General features: G+C 60.4%; 2 protein-coding genes across 3 annotated transcripts in view; both read right to left on the bottom strand.

Moving 5' to 3' along the window:
• The window catches only part of DMPK (DM1 protein kinase), a 9,332-nt gene extending 1,209 nt beyond the window's left edge, over positions 1-8,123 (bottom strand). The window contains exons 1-12 of one of the 2 annotated variants that reach the window (XM_007458509.1): positions 7,964-8,123; positions 5,706-5,797; positions 5,343-5,426; positions 5,156-5,251; positions 4,452-4,600; positions 4,203-4,296; positions 3,707-3,913; positions 3,362-3,625; positions 2,557-2,645; positions 1,150-1,258; positions 232-389; positions 44-141 (exon numbers count right to left, since the gene is read on the bottom strand). In XM_007458509.1, the coding sequence (XP_007458571.1) occupies positions 44-141; positions 232-389; positions 1,150-1,258; positions 2,557-2,645; positions 3,362-3,625; positions 3,707-3,913; positions 4,203-4,296; positions 4,452-4,600; positions 5,156-5,251; positions 5,343-5,426; positions 5,706-5,797; positions 7,964-8,123 (1,600 nt within the window). The remainder of the gene's footprint in view (positions 1-43; positions 142-231; positions 390-1,149; positions 1,259-2,556; positions 2,646-3,361; positions 3,626-3,706; positions 3,914-4,202; positions 4,297-4,451; positions 4,601-5,155; positions 5,252-5,342; positions 5,427-5,705; positions 5,798-7,963) is intronic. The other variant, XM_007458510.1, reaches the window with a different exon arrangement.
• A 1,861-nt stretch (positions 8,124-9,984) lies between these two features.
• Positions 9,985-12,754, bottom strand: part of DMWD (DM1 locus, WD repeat containing) — a 6,598-nt gene continuing 3,828 nt past the window's right edge. The window contains exons 3-5 of the mRNA XM_007458508.1: positions 11,268-12,536; positions 10,405-10,479; positions 9,985-10,032 (exon numbers count right to left, since the gene is read on the bottom strand). Coding sequence (XP_007458570.1) covers positions 9,985-10,032; positions 10,405-10,479; positions 11,268-12,536 — 1,392 coding nt within the window. The remainder of the gene's footprint in view (positions 10,033-10,404; positions 10,480-11,267; positions 12,537-12,754) is intronic.

Raw genomic sequence — 12,754 nt, 5'->3', positions numbered from 1 at the left:
CCCCCGCCGGCGCCTCAGGAAAGGTGGTGGATGAGGGACTCGCCTGCGGCTCCCCCGGCCTGAAGCAGCTCCATCCGCTCCTGCAGCTGCCGGACGTGCGCCTCCAGGTCTCGGTTACGGGCCTGGGCCTCGCGGAGTTGGCTGCAGGGGAGGTAAGGACCATGAGCCCTTCAGGATTTCGGCTAGAGAGGCTGCTAAAGGTAGTAACTGTCCACGACTCCCGACCCCGACCTGGCGAAGTTCTGGTTGGCCGTTCGGATGGCCTCCAGCTCCTGGCTCAGGCTCTGTCGGGTGAGCACCTCCTCCTCCAGGGCCTCCTGGAGTTTCCGCAGCGTCACCTCGGCCTCTGCCACCGCCTCCGGAATGGCCTCCGGAACTGCCGCTTCAGCCTGGGTATGGGAACCGGGCTTAGGGCTGCCTGTGGCTTCTGGAGCTTTCGAGACTTAGGCATAGGTTCCAGGCCTGGGATCCTCCTTTGACCTCTATTCCTGCACCCCTGAGACCTTTCTGGAATCCCCACAGCTCCTGCAGTGATCTAAGCCCCCTCCTTCCCTAACCCAGCCCAGCCCTCATCTCCAGCCTTTAATCTGGTCTCCTCCCATCCACCTTCCACACCAAAGGGCTGTTCCTATAACACTACACAGCTTGACCATGTCCCTCCCCTGGAGAATCTCTCCAGCCCCTCAGTACCCTCAGGAGGAGGCCCACCACACGAAAACTAAAGGCCCTGTCTGGTGTGCGTCTGCTGGCCTCTCCAGCCTCCCCTCTCCTCACTCCTCACCCTCCTTCCTCCTGGAACAGCGCAGGCTTACTACCCTCCTTTCATGTTTCAGAGCAAACCAGCTGGTTCTCACCTCAGAGCCCTTACCCTTCTCTTTGCTGACCAATGGGTGGTCCTCCTGCTTCTCCAGGGCTTCCCCTCCCCAGAGAGTTCCCCTCCATGCACACTCACTGACCTGTTTTAATTTCTCTGTGGGGATCATTTCTGACTGAAGTAACCTTGTCTCTACTTTGTTTTCCATCTTTTTCTGTCAAGGAACCTCCCAGAGGGCCTAGCACTCCATGGCGCACACTATCCCTGAAGGCCTCCACTTTTCTCTCGATTCGTCCCTCACTGACCCTCTCCTCTAAAGACTCCTAAAGACTCACCGTTTCCTCTGGTGGGGGCACCGTGGGTTCCAGGCTGGGCTCTTGCAATGGCTCAGGCAACGCCTCGGCCTCCAGTTCCATGGGTGTGGAGCGCGGGATCTCATCATCCCTGGGGAGAGGAAGAGGGCGAGGGGAGGAAGAGCTGGCCTCACGCCAGAGGCTGCCAATCCCCTGTGTTTACAGCCAGGACTCCCTAGCCTGTGCTCTGGGGCAGCCAGACCTGAAGGCTCCAGGCTTGAGGAGGGGGAGGGGCAGAGTGAAGGGAACAAATTGCCAGGCTGGTGAGACAGGTCCTCCTCTTGTTAGGACAAGGCCTGCCCCTGGCATGGCCTCAGGCCCCTGGAAGCTGGCCTCTCTGCACCTTCCTCGGGAACCTGGGGTCAGGAAACCCATGTTCTAGGATCTGCCCATCTCCGTCTCCATGTGCGCTTTATAGGCCCCTCTCCTAAGGGCCTCAGGAAGTGAGGGAGACACTCCCAGCTCTGGCCACCTCCAAAGAGGTGGTCTTCAGACTGGGTGTTTGACCCCAAGCCTGACTCTAGACAGCAGCCACCCCTCCCAACCCCAGACCCAGGTGCTGGGAGGAAGACAGATCCTCCCAAGGAATATGAAATTGCAGTAAAAGTGATGTCCCCTCCAACCCAGCAGTCCCTCTTGTAGAAATATGTCTCAAGGACCCAACGATGCTCGACAAGCGCCAAGACCAACCTGCAGCTCTTCATCCAGCCTGGGTCATGACAGAGTGGTGGGTTAGCTGAGTCCTGACCCGCCCAGTAAGGAGAACACTCCCCAGTAGGTCAGGATTGTGTTATAGTTTGTTCAAGAAATGGCACTTGCGGTACATTGTCCAATAACAAAACAGATCAGAATACAGCATGTTCTCACAGCTGTGAGCCAGGGACCGTTGCTGCTGGCAGCCTTCCTTTTTCTCATCTCTATTTTCTAATATACTTGTGATAAGCAATGTATTATCTTCAGAATCAATGTTTTAAGAAGGCTTTGTGGTTACGTAATTCAGTGCGTCCATGTTCTTTTAAGATTGACTTAACAATTCTAAACTTCTTATTCTCTAAGATTTTGAGGTCCCATGACTGTATACTAGAAATCTAAAAGTGGAAGGTCAGAAGATTCCGGAAGGCTGAGCCTGTGACTCTGAGGTTTTACGTTTGAATCTAAATTTCAAAGTACTTATGGTCTGAGAATTTAACTTCCTACAATTCTGGGCTCCTAAAAGCCCTTAGTCCCAAGACTATAAGGTTCCGAGACTGACCCTGCAATTCTCCTGGGCACCAACGGGCCAGGATGTGATAACCCCAAGCAGCCTCCCGGGGCCTCTGGAGGCAGGACACCCCCACCCCCACCCCACCCCTGTCCACTCCTCTCAAGCTGCACAGGGGCAGCACTTACCCAAGGGCCATGCAGGAATAGGAGGAGTAGCCCACGAAAGGCAGGTGGACCCCCAGTGGCGTGCCTTCCTGCATATCCGACAGCGTCTCCTATAGGGGAGAAACACAGATGTGAGGTGACCAGCGGCTGCCAGGGATGGCCCCTCACTCACCCCTTCCCAATCTTGGCTTAAGTGCCCTCCCAGCCCCCCACCCCAGCCTGGGGTCTATCTAAAGTGGACCCTACGTCATTTTCTTTCATTACATCCTGCTGCTTCCCTCAGGGCACTTGCCACAGTATAATTATACACTTCTCCAGACTCTTAAGTAGATGAGGGCAGGTACCAGGGCTGACTTGGTCCATGTGTGTCCCCTGCTGTGCCCAGCACAAAGGCAGTCAAGCTGAACAAGCACAGGATAGCTCATACGACAGCTGAGAGAGAGATGGCCTAAGCAAGGGAGATTCCTCTATGGTGCTTTCTCACCTCTCATCCTTCCAGGTCTCAGCTCAGATAGCCCCCTCCTCCAGGAAGCCCTCCAGGACCTTTCATGCTGGGTCAGGAGGCCCGCCCCCCTGCACCCCCTGCCCCCATCTCAGCCCTGATCTCTCTGGGGCATCATTGTCTGGGGACAAGTCTGTGTCCTCCACTGGACTGTGAGTCTAGGTCACTGCTGGGTTCCCAGCCCTGGGGCCACACAGAGCAGGTGTTTCTGGGGAAGGAATGATTTCAGGACCCCAGGAGGAGGGTACTCTCCTAACCTCAGTGTTACGGCAGTCGGATGCGGGGGTACCCTCTGCAAACCAGGGATCGATCGCAGGTACCTACCCCGCCCCCGCTCACCATGGCAGTGAGCCCGTCTTCCACCACATCGAAGTTGCACGTATCCGTGGCACCCTCGAAATCCGGCGTAAAGGGGGGCGCGCTGTCTCGGAGGCTGTCCCAGTCAAGGCCAAAGAAGAAAGGATGCTTCTGGAAATCGCCTGCTCCATTCCGGCCCAGACGCATCTCGGGGGGACACAGCAGCTGCTGGATGAGATCGCGAGCCTCGTCGGGGACTCCTGCGTCTGCTAGCGGTAGAGACAGGTGCTCCTGCTCGGAAGGAGGGGGAAAGGGGGGATGTTACCTGGGAGCATGTGCAGAGAGGTCAGGGGCTTCCCGGGCTGTGCTCACCTTGTAGTGCACGATCTTGCCGTAGGTCTCAGCTGTGGAGTCGGCGTAGAAGGGCGTCTGCCCGTAGAACATTTCATAGGCGAGCACGCCCAGCGCCCACCAGTCACACTCGGGCCCGTAGCTGCCAGTCCCGGGCCCACCGCCCACGGCCTGCAGGATCTCGGGAGACAAGTAGTCCGGGGTGCCCACAGCCACCAGTGACCGCACCTGAGCCAAGAGGATCCGAGCTAGGCTTGACCCCGCCCCTCCTAGCTCTGGCTCCGCCCCCTCTTAACCACTACCCTAGAGCTTAGTCCCTCCTTTTGCCTGTTCTCTAAGCCTGAGCCACAGGCAGGCTAGGGCCTGGGTCGCCTCCTTCTTTCCCCTCCAAATCTAGTCCTGCCCTCACCCTGGCTCTGCCCGCACGCCTCAGCCCCGCCCCCACGCTGCACCTCCGTTTCCTGCTCCAGACCCGTCATTGGTAGTCCGAGTTGCCCAAGAGCGGCGCACCGCTCACCGTTCCATCCGCCCGCAACTTGAGGCAGGAGCCGAAGTCGGCCAAGCGGATGTGGCCGCAGCGGTCCAGCAGGATGTTGTCTGGTTTGATGTCCCTGTGCGGAGGGAAGAAGGGAAGGGAGAGGGATAAGTGAGCCTCTCTCCTGCCATCTCACCAGGCTCCACCCCACTAGGCAGCACCGCCTGGGCCCCACCCTCTTAAGGACCACGCTCTCCAATTCCCGCGGCCTAAAGCCCCTGCAGCGCCCACCTGTGCACGTAGCCCAGCCGGTGCACCGAGTCTATGGCCATGACAATCTCGGCCAGGTAGAAGCACGCCATCTCGGCCGGGATCCGCTCCCCAAACTTGCTCAGCAGAGTTAGCAGGTCCCCGCCCACGTAGTACTCCATGACCAGGTACTGGGAGAGGGCGTGTCACGGGGGTCGGTACCTCGCCTGGGCACCCACGGCCGATAGCCCGGGACAAAGACTCCCAGAGACGCCCCATCCCTGGGCAGAGACTCCGCAGCCCCAGCCCCAGCCCCAGCCCCAAGAGATCTCCCAGGCCAAATCAGAGACATGCCCACCCCCAATCCTCGTTCCCCCACGATGTCACTGGACAGAGATTCACTTCCCCCACCCCCGACCAAGAGAGTCAGGAAAAAGAGAACCCAGAGACCTCCCGATTATCCAGGGTATGGAGCCCAGATACCCCCTGCCCAGTGGCTCCCACATAGACTCTAGAGACTATCTCATTCCAGGTAGTGTCCCCCGGAATCAACCTGTGGAAAAAGGCGGTAAGGGACATCTCCCATCCTGGGAAAGGAAGGCCAGCTCCTACCACACCCAGGGACTGCCGCATGCATTTCGAGGTAGCTCCCCGATCCTAGAACTTCCTCTGCCTGCCCACACCTCGATAACTGACAGCCTCAGGGGTGGGGGTCCGCCCCTCTAGTCGCCCGGCCTGGGGCTCACCAGGTAGTTCTCGTCCTGGAAGGCGAAGTGCAGCTGCGTGATCCAGCGCTGGTCCCCGTTCACCAACACATCCCTCTCTTCGCGGAAGCACGACACCTGCGGGGCACCCGGAGGAGCTGAAGCGGACGGGGGTGAGAGGACGGAAGGGGGGATCCTCAGCACCCTGCACACCCAGCCCAGCCGTCACCTCGCCTCTCTTCAGCATGTCCCACTTATTCATGATCTTCATGGCGTACACCTGGCCCGTCTGCTTCATCTTCACCACCGCCACCTGAAAACCCAAACAGGGTAATAGAGCGGAGGTGGCGGGGAAACACCAGGGCTCCCCCAGATTGGATTCCACCCTTAACCCGGGCCAGACTTGGCCCCGCCCCCACTCGTCAAAGCCACGCCCATTGGCCTCAAGCCCCGCCTTAGGTTCTAAACTCAGTCATTCATCAATTTCTAAGGCCCCACTTCCGGAACTCCCACTTCCGGAACTTTTCCTGCCCACTGCAGGAAAAGTCAGGTCTCTAACCCCACTGAGCTGCCTCCGCTGCTCCAGGCTCACCTCGCTGAACGCCCCGCGTCCGATCACCTTCAGAATCTCGAAGTCATCCCTCTGCAGTCGGGCCTCCTTAAGCCTCTCCGCGATGGGATCCACTGAGGGGGAGGGCGCGAAGGGGCGGGGATGAGAACCGAGAATCAGAGGGACTGACACTGGAGACGAGGAGAGACAGTTCCACCCTCTGTCGCTGAGTCTCCCCTGCCCCTGCCCCTCCCCTTAGCACTAGTCGGCCTCCTTAAAGACTTCACATAAACATTATGTGAGGCTTTGGGGACCCAGAACTGCTCTTGTACAGAGAAAAGTGGGATGCCTGGGAACCCCTTTCTGGGACAGGACACTGGGCCAGAGGGCTCTAGGGGGCGCAGGATGGACAGGGTGAGGTAACAAGTCTGCCGAAGGGAGGCCCTGAAGAACAGAGGAAGAAGAAATAGGCCCAGTTCTTAGAGCTCTCTGGGCTTCCGGGCCCCTACTCCCGGTGACCCCGCCCACCCCCAGGGCTCTCATTCAGTCTGCTTTGGGTTATGGCCCAGAGCCTGCAGTTTAATCCTAGGCTCAGATACTGGTGGCTCTTGGACCACACTCTGGGAAACCCTGAGTTTAGGGCTGGGACCAGGAGAAGGAACGGGAGAGGGAGACAAAGCCAGCGTGGATCCGCATCCCGGCTCCAGGGCTGCAGGCACAGTCGAGTGTGTTATCTCTACGCTCTCAACTCCAGTTGAGTAACTTTACTATTACCCCTTATCTACAGATGAAGAACCAAGGCTCAGACAGGTGAAGTCCTCTGCCCAAGGTCCTACAGCTAGCAACGTTACAGAGAGCAGTTTGGCAGGGGAAAGGCAGAGAGTGGAGGCAGGGGGAGAGGGAAGCCTGGACTCCCGGAGGTGGAAAAAGCTGGGAGCTTCTGAGGCAGGAGGGGGAGAGCAATGGGTGCAACTAGGAATGAGGGAAGAGACAGTGGGTTATGGAGAGGGTTCGGGGTTCAGGAAGAGTGGGCCAGCAGGGAAGCAGCAGCCAGGGCCCAGGATGGGGGAGGGAGGAGAGAGCCAAGACACTGAGCCCTTTTAAGGCAGTGGGAACCCAGGCCCCCTCCCCCGCCCCAGTGGCCTGGCAGGGGAGGGGCCGCAGGATGCTGCTCAGGCCACAAAAGGAGTGCTCCTTACAGGAGAGCTGCCCCCACCTCAGGTCTCAGTTCATCCTCTGCAAAAGAGGAGCTGAGTTACTAAGGGCTGGGGGGATGTGGGGAGAAGGTTCTCCCAGAGGCCAAGTGGTCTAGCCCTTGACCTCCACCTTCGCATCTGCAAAATGGGGAGAGAGAAGCAGGGCCTGGGTCAGAAGGAGATGGACACAAGAAAAGAGGGAGCGGGATAAGGCAGAGAGACAGGAAACAGGGACGGGGACAGGGACACACAGAGCCTAAGGACCAAGAGCAAGCCACTGAGGGACAGACCAGTGGAGGGACAGAATGGCAGATGTTAGAGAGACAGAAACCCAAGTGAGCCTGAGCCTGGGCCAGGAGGGAGTGGGGCAGACAAGGCAGGAGGCTGAGGCTGAAGATGAAGCATCTTCCCTCTGGACCTGTCTCCAGGGGAAGACTTGGCCAAAAGGGACTTTGGGTGGAGGAGGAACCTACAGAGAAAGTGGGCCCACTCAGAAGAATCCTAATTCTTCCTCCTCCAACCAGGGGGTGGAGGGGGTGCTTGGTGGGGCCTGTGTGCAGAGCTGGTTCTCCTCGGGCCTGCCTGAGTCACCGCGCCCTCCCAGTGCCCGGGCACCTGTTGGAGCAGCTGGAGAGGCTGGCGCCGAACACCTGCCCGTCGGCCGCGCCCCTGGCAGCTGCACTGTGCTGTCCCTTCCGCTTGCCCCTGCGCTCTGGGGAACCAGGGTGGAGGGCCACAGGGCCCATTTTGGTGGGGAGGGGTCCTAGAAGACAGGGCTCCCCAGCATGTCCCTAGGCCTAGACTCGGGAATGGGGTGCAAGGGGACCATGAGAGGCTGTGCCCAACCCAGCTTACCATGGCTCCCAAGTCATGATTCTGAGTCATGGCTGCCCTGGCCTCTGCTCATCTCACTCTGCCCTGCCAGGGTGGCACAGGGGTAGGAATATGTTGCCCCAAGACCCAGCCCCAAGTTCTGGGCCCCTGAATGGGAGGTTTTCCTCGTGTCCGTCCTGCCCCCAACACCCAGCCCACACCCACCTCCCCCCTCTGCCCTGCCCCCAGCCCCAAATCTGTGGGGTGCCATGCAGGTAGGTAGGCACTCACCCCACTCCAAGAAGTTGGCCACATACTTGTCCTGGGCCAGGTCGGACGCGCCCAGCTCCTGGTGGACGCCCAGGAGAAGGTCGAGCAGGGGCTCCAGCCCCAGGAAGCTGGGGTCCAGCACCAGCTGCTGAAGCCGCCTCAGCCGCACTTCGGCTGACATGTCGGGCAGGCAGCACCATGGCCCCCTCCCCGGGCCAGGGGCTCGGGGTCCTCCCGTCACGAGGCCTGGAGGGCCCTGTCCAGGCCCTGGGGCCCTGGCTGCATGTCTGCCTGTCCCTGGCTGTCCCCTGGGCCTCTCTGGCCACTTCTCTCTGCTGGCTGCTAAGGCCTCCTCCCCTTCTCCCCACCCCTCGGTCCGGCCCCCTCCAGCCTCCCAGCCTTAACCCCTCACAAGCCAGGCCCCCCCAAGTTGCTCCTTCCAGGGCGCCTCGGAACGCTTCAGTGTGAGACGAGGGGTGGTGGAGAATCTCTACCCTCAAACTACACCCCCACTGAAAAGGCAAAGCACAGAGGAATGCTACAGGTATGACAGATGCCAAAGATGAGCCCTCCCATTCCCCAGAGGGGACCAATTGAGGTTCAGAGTGATTTGGTAACACCCCTCCCAAGCTCTCGAGTTGGGAGAGGGTGGGGGGAAGGGGTGAGGCCTGGGAAGGGGGGTGGGAGGCCAGGGCAACTTTGCGGGTGACTCAGCCAAGGATTCAGACTTTGGGATGGTTTAAATTTAGCCCTCAGGCCCTCTGCTTTACACTGACTTTTTTTTGGCAGGAGATGGGGAAGGGGTGGTGAGAGAATGGGGACGGGAGGCCCTCAGGAGCCAGGATCAGGGGTGACCCACTGGCCAAAGCCTGGGGGAGGCAAAGGAGCCCCCAAAATAGCTCCTTGGACCCTGGCAGTGCAGCCACATTCCTGCCCAGGCTAGGATTAGAAACAGAAACATTTCGGGGGGTGGAGGGTAGAGCGGGAAGACACCACTCCCTGTGGCTCCAGAGAGCCAGCCAGGAGGGATTTTCGCTGTTCTTTCCAGGGTGGACAGTTCTCCCAGAGGAAACCATGGTCTCTAATTGGCCCTGGATGCCTGGGCCCGGCCAAGCCAGGCCTGAGGCAGCAGCAGGCCAGGGCCTATGCTGTGGCAGCTCACTCTGGGCATCTCAGGAGCTGCCTGGGGGGGCCCCTATAATATCTGGACAGTTTGAAACAACTTTTAAAACTCCCGCTGAAGACTCTGAAGAGGGGGTCCTGGTGGCTCTCTTCCCTCCGAGAGCTTGGAGTGGGGCGAGGGATACTCTCCTCTGTCTGAAGGGCCCTGCCCGGGGCTGGCCAGCGGCAGATCCACCAGCTGTGTGCCTCGCGCACATCCCTCCTCTGGTTTTCAGTTCTTCCTGCCCTCAAAAGGGGGTCAGGGGGGAGGCAGGACCTAGCTCTTCCTCTGGATAAAGTGGACTGATTCTAGGGCTGCATCGAAAGCACCCACACACTTCCTCCATACCTCCGCGGAAGGGAACAGAGACGCTGTGAAAACAGGGAACTTTAGTATAAATAAGAGGTCCTGGGGGACAGCGAGGACCCCAGGGGCTTCCATAATTTAACATTCTTCAAAAGCACAAGTAACAGCAAGGGCAGGGCAGGGGCCAGGGGAGGGGTGGGCCACCCCCTGCCCTGCACACAGGACCGAGAGGCGCACTGCAGAGCTGGGGCTCTTGTGGGTGGGGAGTTTCTCCCCCAGGAGTGACCAGTCACATGCTGGGGACAGGGATGAGGCTTAACACTGATGTTTCAGAGGAAGGGGTCATTGTACTTGGCAGTGGGTGGGGACAAGGCTGAGGCCACACGGGCCACTACATCCCCCCAGTGTCTGGGCCAGTCTGAGGGACCCTCTGCCCCAAATTTGTGCAGGGAGAGGGACCGGAGCAGTCCATTTGTCATGGTTAGTCTTGTTAATATGTTGATCCATGAGGTCAGCGGGGACGGTTATGCTAGGAGCTGGGGGCATGGGGTGGGGGACCCCGACATCCATGGCTTCACACCACTGTGCCACTCGGGGAGTTGCCTGGTTGGGAGGAGATGCCCTGGGGAAGATGAGAGCGGAGACAGGAGGGGGTTAGAGACAGCCTGGGGCTCTCACCAGTCCCACGGGGCGGGGGTGGGGCGGGGGGAAGCCAGCCTGGAGTCCCCCAGGCTGCTGCCACCCTGGCCTTGCCCTTCAATCCACCCCAGACCACCCAGACAGGCCGCTGCTCTAGGCTCAGGAACTTACATCTCGGCTAGCTTCCCTGTCCCAGCAGGTGGCACTTTTATACAATTAAAGTCCTCAGGTGATCCTGAGCAAAGAGGATGGGGTAGGGGTGGAGGTAGGGAGGAGAGGGGGAAACTGGGGTCCCCTTCTGACTGCGGAGGGGGTCCTAAGATTCTGGGAGGGAAGAACTTAGGGACAGTCCTACCTCTACCACTGACTTGCTGGGTGACCTGGGCCAACTTCCTTCCCCTGTCTGGGTCTCGGTCTCCTCGTCTGTGAACTAGGGAGATAGAGGGATCTCTTTCAGGACTTACCAGATTCCCCAAATCCCAATGCCCCTGCCTCTGAGACTGTACTTTAAGTTCTAGGGATTCAGGACCCTACAATTCCAAAACTGCTCTTCCAGGGAACCAGGCACAGCCCTCAGATCTGGCATCCTGGGCCCCAGAGCCCAAACCCTTAGGAGACATCTGAGAACACAGGTCCCAAGTTATAAGGCACCAGGCCCACACTTCACCTTACTAGCACCTTTCTGAACCCCATGGCCTACCCATCTTCAAGCTTCCCTGTCCTAAGAAGTGAGAAAGGTCATAAAGAGGCAGTGACTTGCTCGAGGTCACACAGGGAGCAGAAGTGCTGGACTGGACCCTGAGCCTGGGATTCCACAGCCCATGCCTCCAGCAGTGGGCTCAGATCCCAAGTGTCTGACACTCAGGCTGGAAGCTGGGTGCACAAGCTCAACCTTGCCCACAGACCTCGAACTGCAGCATTAATAAAATTTCACCATTCCGTAAGACCTAGCCATGCTGGGCCCACCGGCTGCCCTTCTGATAACTGCCATGTTCTCCACCACTCCCAGATGTCTCTTATGCCCGACCCTCTCTCTGCTTACCGTTGCTTGCCAAGCGTTCTAGAAGTCACTCTAAGATCTGAGAAGGCTTGTTCTGGGACACAGATTTCCATGGCTTCCCCTCATCCCACACGGCTAGAGGCTGTGATGCTACCAAACCTCTCTGCCAATGCCCACCTCTGCCTGGGTCCCAGGTGGGCTGGTATGGGGTGACTCACCACCTTGCCCGGCCGGGCCCAGGTGCAGATGAGGCCCTCCTGGCAGGCGGTGATGATGCAGTCCTCCAGGAAGAGAAGGACCGTGAGCCGCTCCTGGGCGATCTTCTTGCACACGAGCGGCTCAAGCAGCGGCACCTCGTGGATGCGCGGGCACAGCGCGGTGCCCAGCACCTTGGCGGGGTCCAGCCGGCTTCGGGGAGTGGGGCCGCTGGGCTTGTCCCCGCCACCCCCGCCCCCACTGCCGCCCCGGCTAATGTTGCCCAGGCTGTGGTAGCGCTTGTGCTCTTTCTCGGCCCCCCGGTCCCGCCGCTCCTGCAGCGTGAGCGTGGCAAAGCGGCCGATGCTGAACGGCGTCCCTGGCTCCGCCGCCGCACCCGGGCCGCCCGCCTTGCCGCTGCCCGCTGGGTGTGGGAGGCTGTTGGACCGGGACAGGGAGCGGGGCAGGGGCCCGGGGCCTGGCTCACCACCTCGCGAGCTGCCGGTGGCAGGCGGCGTGGTGCCAGGCGTGCCAGGGAGGGTGCGGGTGCGGGCCAGGGGAGGGTGAGGGTAGAGCACGTCTTCGGTGAGGTCCCACAGGCAGAACTGCGTGTCCTGGCCAGCCGAGCCGAAGCGGTAGGTGATGGAGCCGGCCTTGGGCAGCGGGGAGAGGGGGGCGCCCCCGCCCGAGCCCGTGCCCGCGGCCTCTGGCTCCTCCTCCTCCCCGCCACTCCGCTCCCCGTCGCCACCGGCAGCCGCCGCCTCCTCGGCCCTCGTGGTGTAGGGGTCGAAGGCCACGGCGTTGACCCAGGACTTGTGGCCGTGGCCTCGGGCCACCACGCGGCCCTCGGTGAAGGACCACACGGTGACCAGGTCATCTTCACCACCCGTCACGACGTAGCGCCCGTCGGGGCTCCAGCACACACAGAGCAGGCCCCCAAAGTAGCTCTTCATGAGCCCCCGCAGCAGCATGGAGTCGAAGTGGAAGACGCGCAGGCAGCCGTCCTGGCTGACGCAGGCCAGGTGCCGGCCATCGGGCGAGAAGGCGAACTCGTTGAGGGGCCCCTCGCCCACCGCCCACTTGGCCAGCGGGTTGCGGGGCGCCTTGCTCTTGGCGGCGTAGACGGCGAAGCCCTCGCCCTGCTTCAGCAGGCTGTACTGCGGTGGGGCCGAGGCGCACGGGTGGCTGACGTTGTACAGGTACAGGTGGCCGCTGGCGTGTGATGCCAGGAACAGGCTCTCTGACTCAGGCAGCCACTTCAGATATGTCACCTTGGTCTTGTCGATAAGCCGCTGCCAGGGGAGAGAGCGGGGGTTGGGAGAAGGCCATCCTCCCGTGGCCCACCTCCTCCCCAGCCTGGTTCACCAGAGAAGGTCATCGTAAGTGGCCCGGGCCTCCGCGGAGAGGAGGGACTGAGGGAAACGGACAGACACCAGGTTAGGGGAAAGCAGGGGGAGAAGGGCTGTGTGAGGGGAGCGCCGTGGAGCCTCGATGTCCCTTCTTCAGCAGG

Source organism: Lipotes vexillifer, unplaced genomic scaffold (genome assembly GCF_000442215.2).
Source record: "Lipotes vexillifer unplaced genomic scaffold, Lipotes_vexillifer_v1.1 scaffold371, whole genome shotgun sequence".
Lineage (NCBI taxonomy): Eukaryota > Metazoa > Chordata > Mammalia > Artiodactyla > Lipotidae > Lipotes > Lipotes vexillifer.
This window is presented reverse-complemented; position numbering and strand designations above follow the sequence as displayed.